This window comes from Notamacropus eugenii, chromosome 2, assembly GCF_028372415.1.
Source record: "Notamacropus eugenii isolate mMacEug1 chromosome 2, mMacEug1.pri_v2, whole genome shotgun sequence".
Taxonomy (NCBI): domain Eukaryota; kingdom Metazoa; phylum Chordata; class Mammalia; order Diprotodontia; family Macropodidae; genus Notamacropus; species Notamacropus eugenii.
The window spans coordinates 158,807,175-158,826,175 of record NC_092873.1 but is presented as its reverse complement, the minus strand read 5'-3'; the positions used below and the strand labels follow the sequence as shown (position 1 = coordinate 158,826,175).

Below are 19,001 nucleotides of genomic sequence, written 5' to 3'. Positions count from 1 at the left end.
AGCCACTGGCATTTCTTTGGAGGCATTGGTTGGGGAAGCAATGACATGGTCGTAACCGAGCTTCTGGAAAATCACATTGACAGCTGAATAAAGGATGGACTGAAGTGGGGGATTCTAACCAGAAGGCAGGGATACCTGTACTAGGGTGGTCGATGTCAGAGGAGAGGTGGTGGTATATATGACAGATGTTACAAAGGTAAAAATCAACAGGTCTTGGCAGCAGATAGCATATTCAGGTTGAGAGTAAAGAGCTGACACCCAACCTATGCTGTGAGTCTGGCTGACTGAAAGGATAGAATCCTGAACAATAATAGGAAAGTTAGGTAGTTGTTCAGTGGTTTTTCAGTTGTGTCTGACTCTTCATTACCCTATTGGGGTTTCCTTGGCAAAGATGCCGGATTGGTTTGCCATCTCCTCCAGCTCATTTTACAGATGAGGAAGCTGAGTCAAACAGGGTAATGTGACTTGCCCAGAATCACACACCTTGGAAGTTACTGAGGCCAGATTTGAACCCAGGAGGAGGAGTCTTCCCGATTCCAGACTGTGCACCCTATCTACTGCACCACCTAGCTGCCCTGATAGTACTAATAGCACTGGGCAAACATTGGAGGTCCCTTTTCTACTTACCATAGGTTTTGGAGAAAAGATAATGCATTCAGTTTTGGACCTGTTTAGTTTGAGATGTCTATGAGACATGCAGTTTAGAGACATCCGGTTGACATTTGGAGAAGGGAATCTGGTGGTTAGGAGAAAGACTAGGGCTAGATAAATAGATTTGAGATTCATCAGTATAGAGATGAAAATTGAAATCATGGAAGCTGATGAAATTACCAATAGAAATAGGATAGAGGGAGAAGAGGGCTCAACACAGAACTTTTGGGGTCACCCTTGAGCAGTCACTGGTATGGAAATCCAGGTAAAGAAAACTAAGAAAGATCAGTCATAGTAGAGAGAAGAGAACCAAGATAAAAGTACTGCTATGAAAACCTTGAAAGAAGAAAATGTCAAGAAGAGGGTAATTGGCATTGTGAAAGTCTACAGAAAGGTCGGGAAAAGGATTAGAAGAGGCTATTAAATTTGGCATTTAAGAGAGCACTGTTAAATTTGGAGAGGGCAGTTTAGTTGAATGATATAGTCAGAAACCAGACTGTAGAGACTTAAGAAGAGTGAGAGGAAAGGAAGTAGAGTCATTAATTGTTGATGGCCTAAATCGGTTTATTCACAAAAGGGAGGAGAGGTATGGGATGACACAGCTAGTGGGAATGGACAGATCAAGTCAGGATTTTTTGAGAATGAGGGAAGATATGCTTGTATTTATAGATAATAGGGAAGCAGCCAGTAGACAGGAAGAATTTGAAGATAAGTCAAGATGACAGAGGAGACAGTCTTTGAGAGAAGATGGAATGAAATGTGATCACTTGTACAGACACAGTGACACCTATGCATGTGTAGCTGAGTTGGAGTGGAGAAGTCATGTGAAATGAGTAAATTGATTTGGCAGCCACATAGTTTAATTTAGACCATTCTTTCAGTTGGAATGTATTTGGATTTTTCAGTTTTTTAATCCATCCTGTTACTTTCATGTTATTGTGAATTTTAGTCCATTTATGATTAGGTTTCTCTTTTCTTCATTTACTCTGATGCTTTCTTATTATAAATTCTACTGTTATTCAAGACTTTGCAAAATCACTCTAAAGGAAAATTCCTGTCTCTTGTTAATAACTTTATAGGTTTCTTTCATTTAAACTTCTTTGACAAAGATAAGAGTTTCAATTAGGAATTTCCCTTCCTCCCTTCCCTGTCGTCTTCCTTTTTCTATTTATTCCCCCTTTTCAGTTTCTCTGAAAAACCCTCTAAAAAGGTTAGTGGTTTAGCCAGTCCAGAATTCTCACGATTTGTTGCTAGTTGGTTTAATTTGAATTAAGAAGTATCCTTTTTTGTTCATTTGTTTAGACTGCAAATAGTTTTTATAATCCATTTTCAAGCATATTAGGTCTTCTCTAAATTTAATTGCTCTCTAAGCTATATATGTATCAGACCACTATTAATGGGTTTACTCAGCTGCTTATCATCATTACTGATTCTTGAAGTTTCTATCCAAGTTGCCTACCCTATGGAATTTGTCTGACTGAAGCCTCCCCTATCCTTAGGGCCTCTGAAAGTGCATCATTCTTTAATTTCTTCTGGGGAAAGACAGTGTCAAAGATCTCATCATAGTGCTCCACAAAGTGCACTTCTAGCCCTTCAGTGATGTAGTCGGCAAGATCATAATAGTCTGTCTTGTTCTCTGCAGGGAAGATGACACAGGTGACCCCTGCTCTTTGGGCTGCAATAGTCTTCTCCTTAATGCCTCCCACAGAAAGGATCTTGCCAGTGAGGGACACCTCCCCTGTCATGGCCACGTCCTGCCGAATGGACTGGTTCATGGCCAAGGAGAGCAGTGCGGTGACAATGGTGCAGCCTGCACTAGGGCCATCCTTGGGGGTTGCACCCGAAGGCACGTGCAGGTGTATGTGTGAGTTCAACAGGAAATCGTTGGATGGGTCTTCATGCATTAAGAATGCTCGGGCAAACGTGTATGCAATCCTGGCACTTTCTTTCATAACGTCCCCCAGCTGACCTGTCAACTCTAGGCTCCCATCTTTGCTGTCTTTTTCCTTGGGGCGCCGTAGTGAGGTCTCAATGAACAAGGTAGAGCCTCCCAGGGCTGTCCATGCCAGGCCCATGACCACACCTGGTGGTGTTACATCATACATGCGTTCCACAGTGAAGATGGGTTTCCCTACAAAGTCCTGTAGGTTCTCAGGTGTTACTTCTACAAAGTCCATCTCCTCACTGATTATCTTATAGGCACATTTTCTTAACAGTTTCTCCACCTGCTTCTGCAGGTTTCTGACACCACTCTCCCGACAATATTGCTTGATAAGAAGGGTTAACACGTCTGATGAGATTTTGGCCTTGGTTTCATCCAGACCACATAGGGCTCGGGCATGAGGGAGCAGGTAACGCTCTGCAATGGCAAGTTTTTCCTGGGCCACGTAGCCAGAAACATTGATCATCTCCATCCTATCTCTCACAGGATCAGGGATGGTTTCTATAATATTGGCTGTGCAGATGAATAAAACCTTGGACAGATCTACTGGAACATCTAGGTAGTGGTCCAGGAAGCTAGAGTTTTGCTCTGGATCTAGAAGCTCAAGCAGTGCAGAAGAGGGGTCTCCCTGGTAGCTCTGCCCGATCTTATCTACTTCATCTATTATAATCAGGGGATTTTCTGTCTGGGTCTTTTTCAGACACTGAATGATCTTCCCTGGCATGGCGCCAACATATGTCCTCCTGTGTCCCTTGATTTCTGCCACATCTGTCATGCCTCCAGTATTGAACTGGAAATATTTTCTATTCAAAGCTCTTGCAATGGAGCGAGCAATACTTGTCTTGCCCACTCCTGGAGGGCCATAGAAACAAAGGATCTTCCCTTGTGTTGATCCTCGGAGTTGGCTCACAGCAATAAATTCCAAGATGCGCTTCTTGACATCCTCCATGCCATAATGGTCTTCCTCCAGGACTTCTGTGGCTTGGGCCAAATCCAGATTCTCATCACTATACTTTCCCCAGGGTATGGAAGTCAACCAGTCCAAGTAATTTCGGGTGACACTGAACTCTGAGGAATGATTGTCCAGGAAACCCAGTTTTCTCATCTCCTCATCAATCACATGCATGACGTGCTTAGGAACAACAAGCTCCTTTAAACGTTCTCGGAATCTCTCTTCAATGGCATCTTTGTCTTCTTTCTCTAGGCCCAGCTCTTTCTTGATAATTTTTAGCTGCTCTTGCAGAAGGTACTTGCGATGAGTTTGCTTGATTTTCTCTTCTACCTCCTGGCCCAGACGCTTCTGCAGTTTGTTCAGTGCAAATTCCTTCTTGAGCAGAGAGAGGGCCTTGTAGAGCCGATTTGGAACATTTGTTTCTTCCAGGACATCCTGTAGCTCCTGAGATGTGGCTCCTGTCAGTGCTGCCCCCAAGTCACCCAAGAAGATGGGATTGTCCAGAGGTCTCTGCCCAACCTGCATCATCTGAATCACAGACTCTCTGTAGAAGGGATTCAAAGCAATGATATCGCGAATTGTCTTCACAATTTCTGCAATAAAGGCTTTAACTTCCTCATTGACTTGGAAGTTTTCATGGCGCACATTTTCCACTTCTACCATGAGTATTTCATTTCCAGAACTGGTGGTCGGTTCCAGAACCAGGTCCACCACCTGATTCTTGGCACTTTGTTCCTTCTTGGCTAGCTCGGATTTTCTCCTTTTCTGTTCCTTTTCTACTTCTAGTATCTCGGGGTCTACGTCTAGCTGTTTGTTTATACGAATCCTTCTGTGCCCCATGACGATCATCCGCAACTTCTCCCCGAGGAGCTGCATCTCAACAATGTTGACAAAAGTTCCCGTGTGGTAAATTTCATCCAGGTTCTCAACCACGTCAGACTCACCGCTGTCATCTCGCTTGAGAAAGACCCCGCCGTATGGCTGCGCAAGGTCCACTTTCTTCCTTAGCAGCGCCACCAGCTTCTTGTTTTCAACCTCAATGATCTTGATAAAGCGGGGGAACACGGGGTTGTGGGTGACGGCCAGGAGCGGCACGTGCGGGAACGTCTCGGGGATCATCTTGGGCGTGAGGGCTTTGCTGCCCTGGCCCCTCTCCCCAGCCCCGGGGGCCCCACCGGCCCCAGGCCACTCCGCCTCGCCGGCCTCGGGGCCCCCTGGGTAGGCACTGCCGCCCGGGATCTCAGCCTCATCCCCCAGCCCCCGCCGCTCCCCCGCCGGGCCGCACAGAGCCCAGGCCGGCACGGCGCCGCCTGCCCACAGACTTGGCAGCGGTCGCAGCGCCCGGGCCAGGTGGAGCCCAAGGCCGGCTAGCTGGGGAGGCCTGGGCCCTGGGGCCAGCACTAGCGACCTTGCGGCTCTGCTGAGGCGCAAATAACCGGCTCTTGCCGCCATGCTCGCTTCACGCTGAGGGAGGCTGGCTCCTCATTTCATTTCTTTTTGTTGTGACGGATTCCGCCATTTCCGCCTCTTGTGATGGAATTCCCCCTTGCCTCATTTCCGCCTCTTTTGACAGGGTTATCCCATAGGCTGTTTCTGCCTCTTGTGAAGGAATTCGCCTACTTTGCCCCCCTCCCTAGATCTCCAGGGAGACTAAGAGTCCCTCCCCGTGCAGATTATGGGAGACCTGAGCCGTCCCCCGCCCTGCCGCCTCCTTAGTTTTTCTCAAATATCTGTTCTTTTATGTACTTATCTTTTTTAAAAAATTTATTTAACTTTTAACATTCATTTCCACAAAATTTTGGGTTCCAAATTTTCTCCCCATTTCTCCCCTCCCCCCCACCCCAAAACACCGAGCATTCTAATTGCCCCAATCACCAATCTGCCCTCTCTTCTATCATCCCTCCCTTCCCTTGTCCCCATCTTCTCTTTTGTCCTGTAGGGCAAAATAACTTCCTATACCCCATTCCCTGTATTTCTTATTTCCTAGTGGCAAGAACAGTCCTCAACAGTTGTTCCTAAAACTTTGAGTTCCAACTTCTCTTCATCCCTCCCTCCCCACCCATCCCCACTGGGAAGGCAAGCAATTCAATATAGGCTATATCTGTGTAGTTTTGCAAATGACTTCCATAATAGTCTTGTTGTGTAAGACTAACTATATTTCCCTCCATCCTGTCCTGCCCCCCATTGCTTCTGTTGTCTCTTTGGATCCTGTCCCTCCCCAAGAGTGCTGACTTCAAATTGCTCCCTCCTCCCACTGCCCTCCCTTCCATCATCCCCCCTCCCCTGTGCTTATCCCCTTCTCCCCCACTTTCCTGTATTGTAAGATAGGCTTTCATACCAAAATGAGTGTGCATTTTATTCCTTCCTTTAGTGGAATGTGATGAGAGTAAACTTCCTGTTTTTCTCTCACCTCCCCTCTTTTTCCCTCCACTAAAAAGTCTTTTGCCTGCCTATTTTATGAGAGATAATTTTCCCCATTCCATTTCTCCCTTTTTCCTCCCAATATATTTCTCTCTCACTGCTTAATTTAATTTTTTTAAGATATGATCCCATCCTATTCAATTCACCCTGTGCGGGCGCGCTCTCTCTCTTTCTCTCTCCCTCTCCGTGTGTGTGTGTGTGTGTATGTGTGTGTGTGTGTGTTGTGTGTGTGTGTGTGTGATCCCACCAGCTACCCAGATACTGAAAAGTTTCAAGAGTTACAAATACTTTCTTGCCATGTAGGAATATAAACAGTTCAACTTTAGTAAGTCCCTTATGACTTCTCTTTGCTGTTTACCTTTTCATGCTTCTCTTGATTCTTGTGTTTGAAAGTCAGATTTTCTTTTCAGCTCTGGTCTTTTCATCAAGAATGCTTGAAAGTCCTCTATCTCATTGAAAGACCATTTTTTCCCCTGAAGTATTATACTCAGTTTTGCTGGGGAGGTGATTCTTGGTTTTAATCCTAGTTCCTGTGACTTCTGGAATATCCTATTCCACACCCTTCCATCCCTTAATGTAGAAGCTGCTAGATCTTGTGTTATCCTGATTTTATTTCCACAATACTTGAATTGTTTCTAGCTGTTTGCAATATTTTCTCCTTGACCAGGGAACTCTGGAATTTGGCCACAGTGTCCCTAGGAGTTTGTCTTTTTGGATCTCTTTCAGGTGGTTATTGGTGGATTCCTTGAATACTTATTTTACCCTCTGGTTCTAGAATCTCAGGGCAGTTTTCCTTGATAATTTCATGAAAGATGATGTCTAGGCTCTTTTTTTGATTATGTCTTTCGGGTAGTCCCATAATTTTTGAATTGTCTCTCCTGGATCTATTTTCCAGGTCAGTTGTTTTTCCAATGAGATATTTCACATTATCTCCCATTTTTTCATTCTTTTGGTTTTGTTTTGTGATTTCTTGGTTTCTCATCAAGTCATCAGCCTCCATCTGTTCCATTGTAATTTTGAAAGAACTATTTTCTTCAGTGAGCTTTTGAACCTCCTTTGCCTTTTGGCTAATTCTGCTTTTTAAAGCATTCTTCTCATTGGTTTTTTGAACCTCTTTTGCCAATTGAGTTAGCCTATTTTTAAAGGTGTTATTTTCTTCAGCATTTTTTGGGGTCTCCTTTAGCAAGGTGTTGACCTGCTTTTCATGCTTTTCTTGCATCTCTCTCATTTCTCTTCCCAGTATTTCCTCCACCTCACTAACTTGATTTTCAAAATCCTTTTTGAGCTCTTCCATGGCCTGAGCCCATGGTATATTTCTTTTGGATGTGTGGGATACAGAAGCCTTGATTTCTATGTCTTTCCCTGATGGTAAGCATTGTTCTTCCTCATCAGAAAGGATGGGAGGAGATATCTGTTCACCAAGAAAGTAACCTTCTATGGTCATATTTTTTTTCCCTTTTCTGGGCATTTTCCCAGCCAGTTACTTGACTTCTGAGTTTTCTCTCCACACCCACCTCGCCTCCAGTTCTCCCTTGCTTCCAGTTCTCTACTTATCTTTTTAACTAAATTGTTGTCCAAAGATTTCTTTGACAAAGAGTTTATGATCAAACAAGAGAGAGGATCAGAGGGGGTAAAATGATAATTTTGGTTTTGTATAATGAAAACCAGTTTCGTCAGAATTAGAAGGAAAGCTGAAAACTGGGGAAAATTCTCTTTAATTACTAATTAATTAGAAAACAATTTTCATTTGAATCCCAGATTCTCTCCTTGTCTCACTCCTGCCTCATCCACTGATAAGGCAGGCCATATGATATCAGTTTTTCTTGCAAAGTCATGCAAAATATGTATTGATCATGTTGAAAAAACCCAGTGTTAAAAAGCAAGGAACATAAAATGAAAAAAGTATGCTTCCTTCTGTACTTGGAGCTCATCAGTTCTCTCTGTAGGCAGATAGCGTTTTTCATCCTGGGTCCTTTGGAATTGTCTTGGATCATTGTCTTCATCAGAATATAAGTCATTCACCGTTAGTTATCCTTGCATTATTCCTGTTTCTGTGTACAATGCTCTTCTGGTTCTATTCATTTCGTTTTGCATCACTTCATATAATACTTCTTAGGTTTTTCTGAAACTTCTCTTTGCCCATCACTTCTTATGTCACAGTATTTTTCCATCACAATCATATACCACTATTCGTTCAACCATTTTCCAGCTGATGAGTATCCTCTCAATTTTCAACTATTCCAAATATTTTTGTGCACGTAGGTCCTTTTCCTTTAATCTCCATGGGAAGTACACCAAGTAGTGATATTGTTGTGTCAAGGGAGGAGGGGAAAGTTGCAAGTAGTGGATTTTTACAGCAAGTTTCTCATAAATGTCTCATTTCTGAATTATACATAAGGGATTGAGCTGAATTTATAAAAATAAGAGCCATTTCCGATTGGTAAATGGTAAAAGGATATATGAATATGCAGTTTTCAGAACAAGAAATCAAAGCTATCAGTCATGGGGGGAATATCCTTGCAAATCACTAATAATTAGAGAAGCTCAAACTAAAACAACTCAGAGGTTCAACTTCATACCTATTAGATTGACCAACATGACAAAAACGGAAAATGACAAATGTTGGAGGCAACACGGCAAAAAGAGGTAATGTACTGTTGCTGGACTGGTGAACTCTATTCTGGAGAGCAATTTGAAACTTTAACCAAAGTGTTATAAAACTGCAGATTCTTTTAACCAACAATACCAGTACTAGGTTTACATTCCCAGGAGATCAAAGGAAAAGGAAATTTACCCATGTGAACAGAAACAATTATAGAGCTGTTTTTGTGGTATCAGAATTGGAAATTGAGGGAATGCCTGTCAGTTGGGGAATAGCTGACCAAGGTGTCATATATGAATGTAATGGAATACTATTCTCTAAGAAATGGTGAGCAGTTGGATTTCAGAAAAACCTGGAAAGACTTGCATGAACTGGTACTGAGTGAAGTGAGCAGAACTAGGAGAACATTGTACGCAGTAATAGCAACCTGTGCAATGATCAACTTTGTTACACTTAATTCTTCTGAGCGATGCAATAATCTAAGACAGTTTCAAAAGACTCATGATGGAAAATGCTATCCACATCCAGAGACAGAACTGTGAATCTGAATGCAAATTGAAATATACTATTTTCTCTTTTTTGTTGTTTTTTGTGTTTTCTTTCATATAGTTTTTCCCTGTGCTTCTGATTCTTCTTTATGACATGACTAATGTGGGAATATATTTAATATGATCATACATGTATAGTCTGTATCAGATTGCATGCTGTCTTGGGGAGAGGGGAATGGGAAGAATTTAGAACTCAAAATTTTATGAAAGCAAATGAATGTTAAAAACTAAAAAATATTTTAGAAAAGAAATTGTTTTTTTTACTTCTTTGTTATTTTTATTTATTATTTATTTCCTATTTATTTTTTCTTGCCTTTTTATTTATTTGCAGCATAACTAATTTGGAAGTATAATTTGCATGACATATATGTATAATAGGCATTGTAACCCTTGCCTTCCTAAAGGTTGGGGAAGTGACTGAAGTGAGGGAGAAAATTTGGGATTGAAAATTTAAAAATAAATGTCTTAAAAAGAAAAGAAATCAATGAGCATGTAAAAAAGAAATTTTGGTCTTCATCTAAAAGAAACAAAACCACTTCAAAACACAAACAAAATTCTCCACGTAAGATTTCTTGAAAGTACATAGATCTCTTTGTAAATGTTTCTAATTCTCTTTGCTTTTTAAATATCTATCCCTCCCAGGTTTTTTTGGGGGGAGGGCAAAACAGTAATTTACAAATAGTGATACATTAAACTGTTAATGAAATGGGTCACACTGGCCATCTTAGTCAAAAAGCCAAGGACCTTAGCATTATCAGCTTATTACTTAGGCTAGCAGTAGCCAATAAATTGGGTCAGTGGCCTTTCTCAATGACCAAAGACTCTGAGCAAGGACCTTTTAAACCTAGATGTGTCTTTTAAAAAAATTTTTTTTTAAATTAATTTATTTTGGGGGGCAGAGCCAAGAGGGTGGAGTAGAAAGACACATGTACGCTAGCTCTTCCCCCACAGCCCATAAAATACCTGTAAAGAAAGACTCTCAACAAATTCAAGAGCAGCAGAAGCCATAGAACAACAGAGTGGAGGAGATTTGTAGCCCAAGGTGACCTGAAAGGCCGAGGGGAAAGGTCTGTCGCACCAGACGAGGATTGTAGCCCAGCCCAGCCTTGGCTGCACAGTACTGGGAGGAGCAGGACTGAGCAGACTTCAGGGACACAGTCCCCAGCAACAGCACAGATCCCTCAACCCACGGGCGCCAAAGGTCAATGAGAGAGCTTTTTCAGCTGTCCAAGAAGGGAGCAGGTTGTCCCTATAGCTTGGGCCTCAGGTGGCAGCAGCAGAAGCAGCAGCAGGCTGGGGCTCCCAAGGCAGGCAGCAGCCCACATTGAAGCCTAATTGTAAAGCCCCTGGGGGAATTGAGCCTTGTGTGGTGGCCCTGCACCCATCTAAACCTCCTGGGGGAATTGAGCAGCTTATCTGAATCTCAGCCCCCCATATTGGCTTGGTGGAACCGGAGGCCAGGTGGTTCTGGAGAGAAAACTCTACTACTTGCAGATTCTGGGCACAAAAGTTTCTGGTTGCTCCCAGACCAGTGTACACACTTGATTGTGCCACCTTGGAGGAACTGAGATCTTACAGATTCTCATAGTATACCCTGCTCTTGGCAAAGGATCCAAAAGTCAAATAATTGGTTGGGAAAATGCCCAAAAAAGGGGAAAAAAATAAGACTCCAGAGGGTTACTTTCTTGATGAACAGATATCTTCTACCATCCTTTTGGATAAGGAAGAACAATGTTTACCATCAGGGAAAGACATAAAAGTCAAGGCTTCTGTATCCCAAACATCCAAAAGAAATATTCAGTGGTCTCAGGCCATGGAAGAGCTCAAAAAGGATTTTGAAAATCAAGTAAGAGAGGTGGAGGAAAAACTAGGAAGAGAAATGAGAGAGATACATGAAAAGCAGGCCAACACCTTGCTAAAGGACACCCCAAAAAATGCTGAAGAAAATAACACCTTGAAAAATAGGCTAACTCAATTGGCAAAAGAGGTTCCAAAAGCCAATGAGGAGAAGAATGCTTTCAAAAGCAGAATTAGCCAAATGAAAAAGTAGGCTCAAAAGCTCACTGAAGAAAATAGTTCTTTCAAAATTAGAATGGAACAGATGGAGGCTGATGACTTGATGAGAAACCAAGAAATCACAAAACAAAACCAAAAGAATGAAAAAATGGAAGATAATGTGAAATATCTCATTGGAAAAACAACTGACCTGGAAAATAGATCCAGGAGAGACAATTTAAAAATTATGGGACTACCTGAAAGCCATGATCAAAAAAAAAGAGCCTAGACATCATCTTTCATGAAATTATCAAGGAAAACTGCCCTGAGATTCTAGAACCAGAGGGTAAAATAAGTATTCAAGGAATCCACCAATCACCACCTGAAAGAAATCCAAAAAGACAAACTCCTAAGAACACTGTGGCCAAATTCCAGAGTTCCCTGGTCAAGGAGAAAATATTGCAAGCAGCTAGGAGCAATTCAAGTATTGTGGAAATACAATCAGGATAACACAAGATCTAGCCGCTTCTACATTAAGGGATCGAAGGGTGTGGAATAGGATATTCCAGAGGTCAAAGGAACTGGGATTAAAACCAAGAATCACCTGCCCAGCAAAACTGAGTATAATACTTCAGGGGAAAAAATGGTCTTTGAATGAAATAGAGGACTTTCAAGCATTGTTGATGAAAAGACCAGAGCTGAAAAGAAAATTTGACTTTCAAACACAAGAATCAAGAGAAGCATGAAAAAGGTAAACAGCAAAGAGAAGTCATAAGGGACTTACTAAAGTTGAACTGTTTACATTCCTACATGGAAAGACAATATTTGTAACTCTTGAAACTTTTTTCAGTATCTGGGTAGTTGGTGGGATTACACACACACACACACACACACACACACACACACACAGAGAGAGCACAGGGTGAGTGAATAGGAAGGGATCATATCTAAAGAAATAAAATTAAGAGGTGAGAGAGGAATATATTGGGAGGAGAAAAGGAGAAACAGAATGGGGCAAATTATCTCCTGAAAGAGGCAAGAAAAAGACTTTACAATGGAGGGAAAAAGGGGGGAGGTGAGAGAAAAAACATGAAACTTACTCTCATCACATTTGGCTCAAGGAAGGAATAACATGCACACTCAATTTGGTATGAAAACCTATCTTACAATACAGGAAAGTGGGGGAGAAGGGGATAAGCAGGGTGGAGTGGATGATGGGGAGAGGGAGCAATTAGAAGTAAATACTCTTGGGGAGAGACAATGTCAAAAGAGAGAACAGAAGAAATAGGGGCAGGATAGGATGGAGGGAAATATAGTTAGTCCTACACAACATGACTATTATGGAAGTCATTTGCAAAACTACACATATATAGCCTGTATTGAATTGCTTTTCTTCTTAGTGGAGATGGGTGGGGAGGGAGGAAAGAAGAGAAGTTGGAACTCAAAGTTTTAGGAACAAATATTGAGTATGGTTCTTGCATGCAACTGGGAAATAAGAAACATAGGTATGGGGTATAGAAATGTATCTTGCCCTACAGGAGAAGAGAGAAGATGGGGATAAGAGAAGGGAGGGGTGTTAGAAGGGAGGGCTGATTGGTGGTAGGGGTAATTAGAATGCTTAGTGTTTTGGGGTGGGGGTAGGGGAGAGATGGGGACAAAATTTGGAACTCAAAATTTTGTGGAAATGACTGTTGAAAACTTAAAATAAATAAATTTAAATTTTAAAAACGTTTATTTTTACTTTTCATCTTTGACTTCCAAAACGTTTTGAATTCCCAATTTTCTCCCTCTTCCTCCCCTCCACCTTCCCCATGCAGTATGTACATAGGCTGCACATACATTCATATTAAACATTTTCACATTAGTCATCTTATAAAGAAGAATTAGAACCCATGGGAGGAAGCAGAAGAAAGAAAAAACAGAAAGAAAGAGCAAATAGTAAGCTTTGATGTGCATTCAAACTCCGTAATTTTTTCTCTGGATGTGAATAGCATTTTCCGTCATGGGTCTTTTGGAATTGTTTTAGATTCTAGCATTGTTGAGAAGAACCAAGTCTATCAAAGTTAGTCATTGCATTATGTGGCTGTTATTGTGTATAATGTTCTCCTGATTTTGATCATTTCACTCGGCATCAGTTCATTAAATCTTGACAATTTTTTCTAAAATGTGCCGGCTCATTATTTTTATGGAACAGTAGTACTCCATCACATTTATATGCCACACCTTGTTCAGCCATTCCTCTATTGATGGACATCCCTTCAATTTCTCATTCTTGGCCACCACAAAAATTGTTGCTATAAATATTGTTGTACATGAGGGTCCTTTTCCCAGTTTTATGATCTTTTTGGGATACAGATCTAGAAGTCATCCCTCCCAACTTTTAACTAATCTGTCCTCAATCAAGATTGTACACTTTTGAAACTTTTCTCTTTACTTAATATAATTGTTACTTAGCCTGGACAGGAAGTTTTTTGCTTGAATAGACAGATGGGAGAATCCTATGAACAGGAGTGAGGGTAGAAAGCACTACTGCTTATTGGTTAAACTTTGAATGACTTTTAGGATAAAGAGAATGAATATTATTCTTTTCCTTACGTAGCTTGATATCTAGGCCATAAACAATTGAGAATTTCCATAGACTTTTCTGTTTTGTCCTTTCAGATGCTGTGTTCTGTGAAAACACTGAACCTCGTTCTCTCCAAGACAAGCAGAAAAGAGCAAAACAGACCTTTAAAGAAATGATGAACTACATTCCAGGTATAATATTTGTAGAAAATAATTGATATCTGTTTGATTTTTTTCTGCAAAACCTAAATTATTACATTTTACTAAAGTCACAAAATAGAGTTAGTTACAGCTAATTTCAGGATAAAATGTTTATTTCACAAAGTTAATAAAGGTGATGCACTTGTGTTTCCAGTTTTACATTGCATTATATAAAGATTGCTAAAGCATTACCAGAAAAAAAATCTTATTTTTTTCCCATGTGAAATTATTGAATGAATTAACTACTGAATCTTGAAGTTTCAAAGGACATTTAACAAACGTAGTTTCTGAGAATCATTTTATTAGTGAATTGTAATAAAGCTAGTCATCACCATATTCTCCCTCTACTCGCACACACACACACACACTCTTTATATATAACCATGAAGCTGGTTTGAACCAAATAGTTTCTTGTTTTTTCATCTATGTGAAATTTCATATTCCTTCTCCACAACTTTACACAGATTGTCTTATAATGTACCCTCTCTTTATCTCCACCTCTTAGAATTTCTGTTTTACTTTAATGTCTAGCAAAAGGCCTTTTCTGTTCTACCCATCTCCAAAATTACATTGTATTTATTTTGCATAAGTGCTCAGTGTGCTTATATGTTATACATGTTGTCTTACTTCCTGTAGGATAGAAGCTTCTTGAAAGAAAGAGCTATTTCATTTGTGTCTTTGTATCCCCAGTACTGGACAGCTAGGTGTCACAGTGGATAGACTGCTGGGCCTGGAGTCAGGAAGACCTGAGTTCAAATCTGGCCTCAGATTTGTGACCTAGCTGTGTGACCCTGGGAAAGTCATTTAACTTTGTTTACCTCAGTTTTCTCATCTGTACAATGAGCTGGATATGAAAATGGCATCTTTGCCCCCAGAAAAACCAGAAGAGGGGTCATGAAGAGTTGGACACAACTGAAAATGACTAAACAACTACATCCCCCGCCCGAAGCACAGAGCTAAACTATGGATCTTTTAACGAATGCTAGTTATAAATGATTGGTTGTTTAAGTGATTAGGTTAAAACTGATCTGATCCTTTGCATATAGAATTTGATAAATTTATAAAGGCAATGCATGATGTTAACCTGAGAGAGAGAGTGAGAGAGAAATAGAGACAGAAAATGTTTCAAAACAGGATGGGGATTATTTAGGTATCTTGCAGTAATCTTTTTAAAAAAACCTAAAATTTGTTGCTTTCTTTAGATCTTATAGGTAAATGTATTGGTGATGAAGCTAAATATGATGGCATCAGACTTCTGTTTGATGGCCTCCAGCAGCCAGTGCTCAACAAACAGGTACTCTTTATTAAAAGTGGAATTTTTTTCTGAAACATTGTCTTAGGTAGTAGAGTCCTTTTGTTGTATGAGGCCAGGAATGGAGCACAAGAATAACTATTTATATTAGAATTTCCCTAAACCAAGAACTTCTGTGGATGTCAGACATACTATTAACTATGGATTTAAGAAAAACTTTGCTTTGGAGACAATGGTTGACAAGAGAAATAATGTGGTGTCGAGCAGTTTTACAACTTTCTTTGGCTATTACCTTTTTAAACAAATTTTTCCTCTATTTTTTTTCTTTTGGCTTGTTAGTTGACTTATGTTCTATTGGACATTGTGATACAGGAGCTTTTCCCAGAACTCAATAAGGTAATGAATAACAAAACATTTTATTGTCTTTGATTTTTTTTTTTTCCCTCAAAACATTTGCAGTCACTTATGTTATTAGAAACTGTAAGAGTTGAGATTTTGGCTACAGCTCTTTTAAAAAATAATGTTTATCATTAATGACTTTTCTAATTTCCTTGATGCATTTTATATACCAAGGTTGGGCTAAAGTAAACTCATTTAACATCCCAGGGCCTCAGTTTCTATCAAATATCTATCAAATAATGAGGCTGAGTTAGATAACTTCTGAAGACTTTCCAGGTCTCAAATCTATTATCTATGATCTGATATTTGTTTAAGAAGTAACTGAGTCCTTGCTGCCTCAGCTTTTTTCTTCCCTATTTCTTTCTTGTCAAACAAAGTAGAGAGACATATGGTACCTGTTGCTTTCCTTCTAGAGTAGAGTTGGAATATAAGCATTGACATTACAGAACTAGCTACAAAGGGCTGGGGGCAGGATCAGATTCAGGTGATAGTTCAACAGATATTTACTGAGATAGGGAAAAAAAGCATGTTTTAGAAATCTCTTGAGGTCACCAACAGAGGTTGATACTGTGTAATCCTTGTCAGCAGTACTTGAGAATTAGTGGACTGGAAAGCACAGATATGTTGGATGAGTGAGAATGAGACTGTGAAGATAATTCTGTGGTTGTTAAGTGTGGGTGACTGGGAAGATTCTGGTACCCTCAACAGTAACTGGGAAGTTAGGAAGAGGGGGACAGTTTGGGGGGAATGTTAGTAAATTCAGTTTTAGACATGTTTAATGTCTATGGGACATCCAGTTTGGGTCCAATAGGCATAGTTAGAAATGGGAATGAAAATTAGGAGACATGTTAGGGCTGGATAAGTAGATTCAGAATCATCAACATAGAAATGATAGGTAATTCTATGGGAGCTGATGAGATCATTAAGTTAGTGTATGAATCACTGTGCTTAGGGTCAGAAGATCTGAGCTAAAATTCTGCCTTAGGCACTAAACTGTGACCTTGGGCAAGTCACCTCTGCCTACCTCAGTTTTCTCATAACATGGAGATCCCAATAGCACTTACCTCTCCAGGTTTTGAAGATAAGATGAGATACTCTTTGTAAAGGGCTAGGCACAGTGCCTAGCACATAGTAGGCACTCTACAGTTCCTTCCTTCCTTCCTTCCTTCCTTCCTTCCTTCCTTCCTTCCTTCCTTCCTTCCTTCCTTCCTTCCTTCCTTCCTCTTCTTCCCTCCCTCCTTCCCTCCCTCCCTCTCTCTTTTCCTTCCCTTAGTTGTTCTTTCCTTTCATCCTTTTTTTCCTTTCCTCTTTCTCTCCTTCTCTCTATTAAAATGGAGATTCCAGGAGGAAATCCCCAATCAGAGGAGGAGGCTGCTGGGGTAGAGGTATCTTCTAGGGGGAGTGGGCTGCTGGAACTTGGTGGAGAAGCCCAGAGAATCAGGGGTGCGTCTGGGAGAAGGGTGAAAACCAAAGCTAGAAGTTGCTATTTGCGTGCTGTTTAATTAGTCCTATGTATCTTGCCTTGGCAATTTAATACAAAGAATTGTTTAGTATTTTATTGACACAGTTTGATTTGGAAATGCTTGTTTTGCTCTGTATTATATTGACTGAGTTTACTTTTTTACTCTAGGTACAAAAGGATATTACTTCTGTATCTTCTTGGATTTAGCAAGCTGGGATCTGTACAGAAAGGAAGCAGTCAGTACCTGCCATACCACTAGTACAGAAGAGATATGATGTCTTCTATTCTTCCCTTGTATATCTTTGTAAATATCATGTGATTCAGTGTCTGAAAATTGTATTGATTTTCTGTTTTAATAAAGACTAACACAAACTTAGTATTGATGGAAATTGAATTTTCCTTTTATTAAGTTTTAATTCCCTTTTCCAAATCTTACTTCTCTTTGGTATTGCAGTTTTCATTTTTGTTCTAGATTTATGGTAGCACTCTCCTAGTGCTGATGGGCAGCTGTTTTGCAGTGTTAATAATTGTAATCCTAGTTCCCCTGAACATGGAGAAGGAAAGTGAACTACAGAGCCAATATGTTTCAGAAAAGGGACTTGAACCTAGGTCTTTCCTGATTCTAAAGCCAGCTCCCAATCCATTCAATCACTCTGCCTCTCAGTAGTATAGACATTTTTGAGGAGCAATTGTAGAAGATAAAGATATATCTGTTTGACAGGGAAGAATTCTGAATTATGATATAGAAGCATAAGAACGATATTAATTTTCAACATAGAGTCAAGTCATGTATTCACTTTTTTTGTTTTAACTTAATGCATTTCCCACAGCAACTTCCTTCCCTTACCCTTCTTGGATTTTGAATAAGCATTTATTAAATACTTACACATGCAAAACGTTGTGTTATCTGCTGGGGATATAAATAGAAGTTTGAGAAAGTCCATGCTCTCAAGGAGATTGCATTCCAATGGGGAGACAACATACAAATACAGGAAATTGAACTGCAGGGTGGATGAACAGGTCTAGGGTCCTGGAAGGGTATAGTGGAAGATTGGACATAAAAGTCAATGATTCATAGGGTGCTTCAGCAGCGTATATGGAAAGTACCCAATTAATTAAAGACAAAGAACATACAAAGTAAATTGAAGATGGTGAGTGATAACTGGGGGATTAGAAAAGGTTCTGTTTAGGAGGTGGCACCTGTGTTTTGAAGGAAGTTAAATTTTCCACGAGACAAAGATTAGGAAAAAGGGCTTTTCTGTCTCTAAATTTAATTTAAGATTTATCATTTTTTCTCTTCACTGGAATTCTTCTTTGATCACTTCAGAATTTCATTCTTGATCATCTCCCCATCCCTCCTGGCCTGACTTCTCTGAAACATTTTACTCCATGGGTTCCTAACCTATATTTCATCTAGACCTTTTTGTGTGAAAAATGGCAGAAGACAGAAGCAAGGGCAGGCAGAGTGGAGACAAATATTGTAAGGTCCTGCACAAATCTATTCAGGTGTACTAAAAATCAAGAGTGAGCTGAGGCTGCAGAGGGAAGCCAAGGACAACCATGAGAAAGTTTGGTTTGGGGGGCAATTTGAGGAGGACAATGAGGATCAAAGAGGATAAGACCTTTGCATACAGTGGGAGGAACCATAACTAAAACCTAAAGAAAGAGTTACTTCAGTCTCATTTTGTTTCTCTTTGTGGAGGAAAATTGGAAATGACAGAAAATAAGAACTTTATGGCTAAGATAAGAGAAGCACTTAATTGCTTTCAATTGATTTAAGTCATCTGACCCTAATGAACTTCATTTTCATTTACAGAAGAAAATCCCAAATCTAGGAGATGTTATACTGAGTCACATTGGCAATGTTTCCAAGATTATAGAAAATACGTGAGGAGCCATGAAATTGGAGAAGGGCACATACCTCAATTTTCAAAAAAGGGAAGACAGTATTGTCTACCAATTATAATGAGCTTGATAGGACTCGTAGGAGAATTTTGGAACAGATCATACC

The 19,001-nt window shown here is 40.2% G+C and overlaps 1 protein-coding gene across 11 annotated transcripts in view; it reads left to right on the top strand.

Moving 5' to 3' along the window:
- The window catches only part of SNX14 (sorting nexin 14), a 114,193-nt gene extending 96,827 nt beyond the window's left edge, over positions 1 to 17,366 (top strand). For 6 of the 11 annotated variants that reach the window (XM_072642741.1, XM_072642740.1, XM_072642739.1 and 3 more), the window contains 4 exons: positions 13,773 to 13,868; positions 15,080 to 15,171; positions 15,469 to 15,525; positions 17,159 to 17,366. In XM_072642741.1, coding sequence (XP_072498842.1) covers positions 13,773 to 13,868; positions 15,080 to 15,171; positions 15,469 to 15,525; positions 17,159 to 17,197 — 284 coding nt within the window. In that variant the 3' untranslated portion in view covers positions 17,198 to 17,366. Of the gene's footprint in view, positions 1 to 2,293; positions 2,516 to 13,772; positions 13,869 to 15,079; positions 15,172 to 15,468; positions 15,526 to 17,158 lie in introns of all 11 variants that reach the window. The other 5 variants (XM_072642737.1, XM_072642736.1, XM_072642735.1 and 2 more) reach the window with 1 other exon arrangement.
- Positions 17,367 to 19,001: the final 1,635 nt, after the last annotated feature.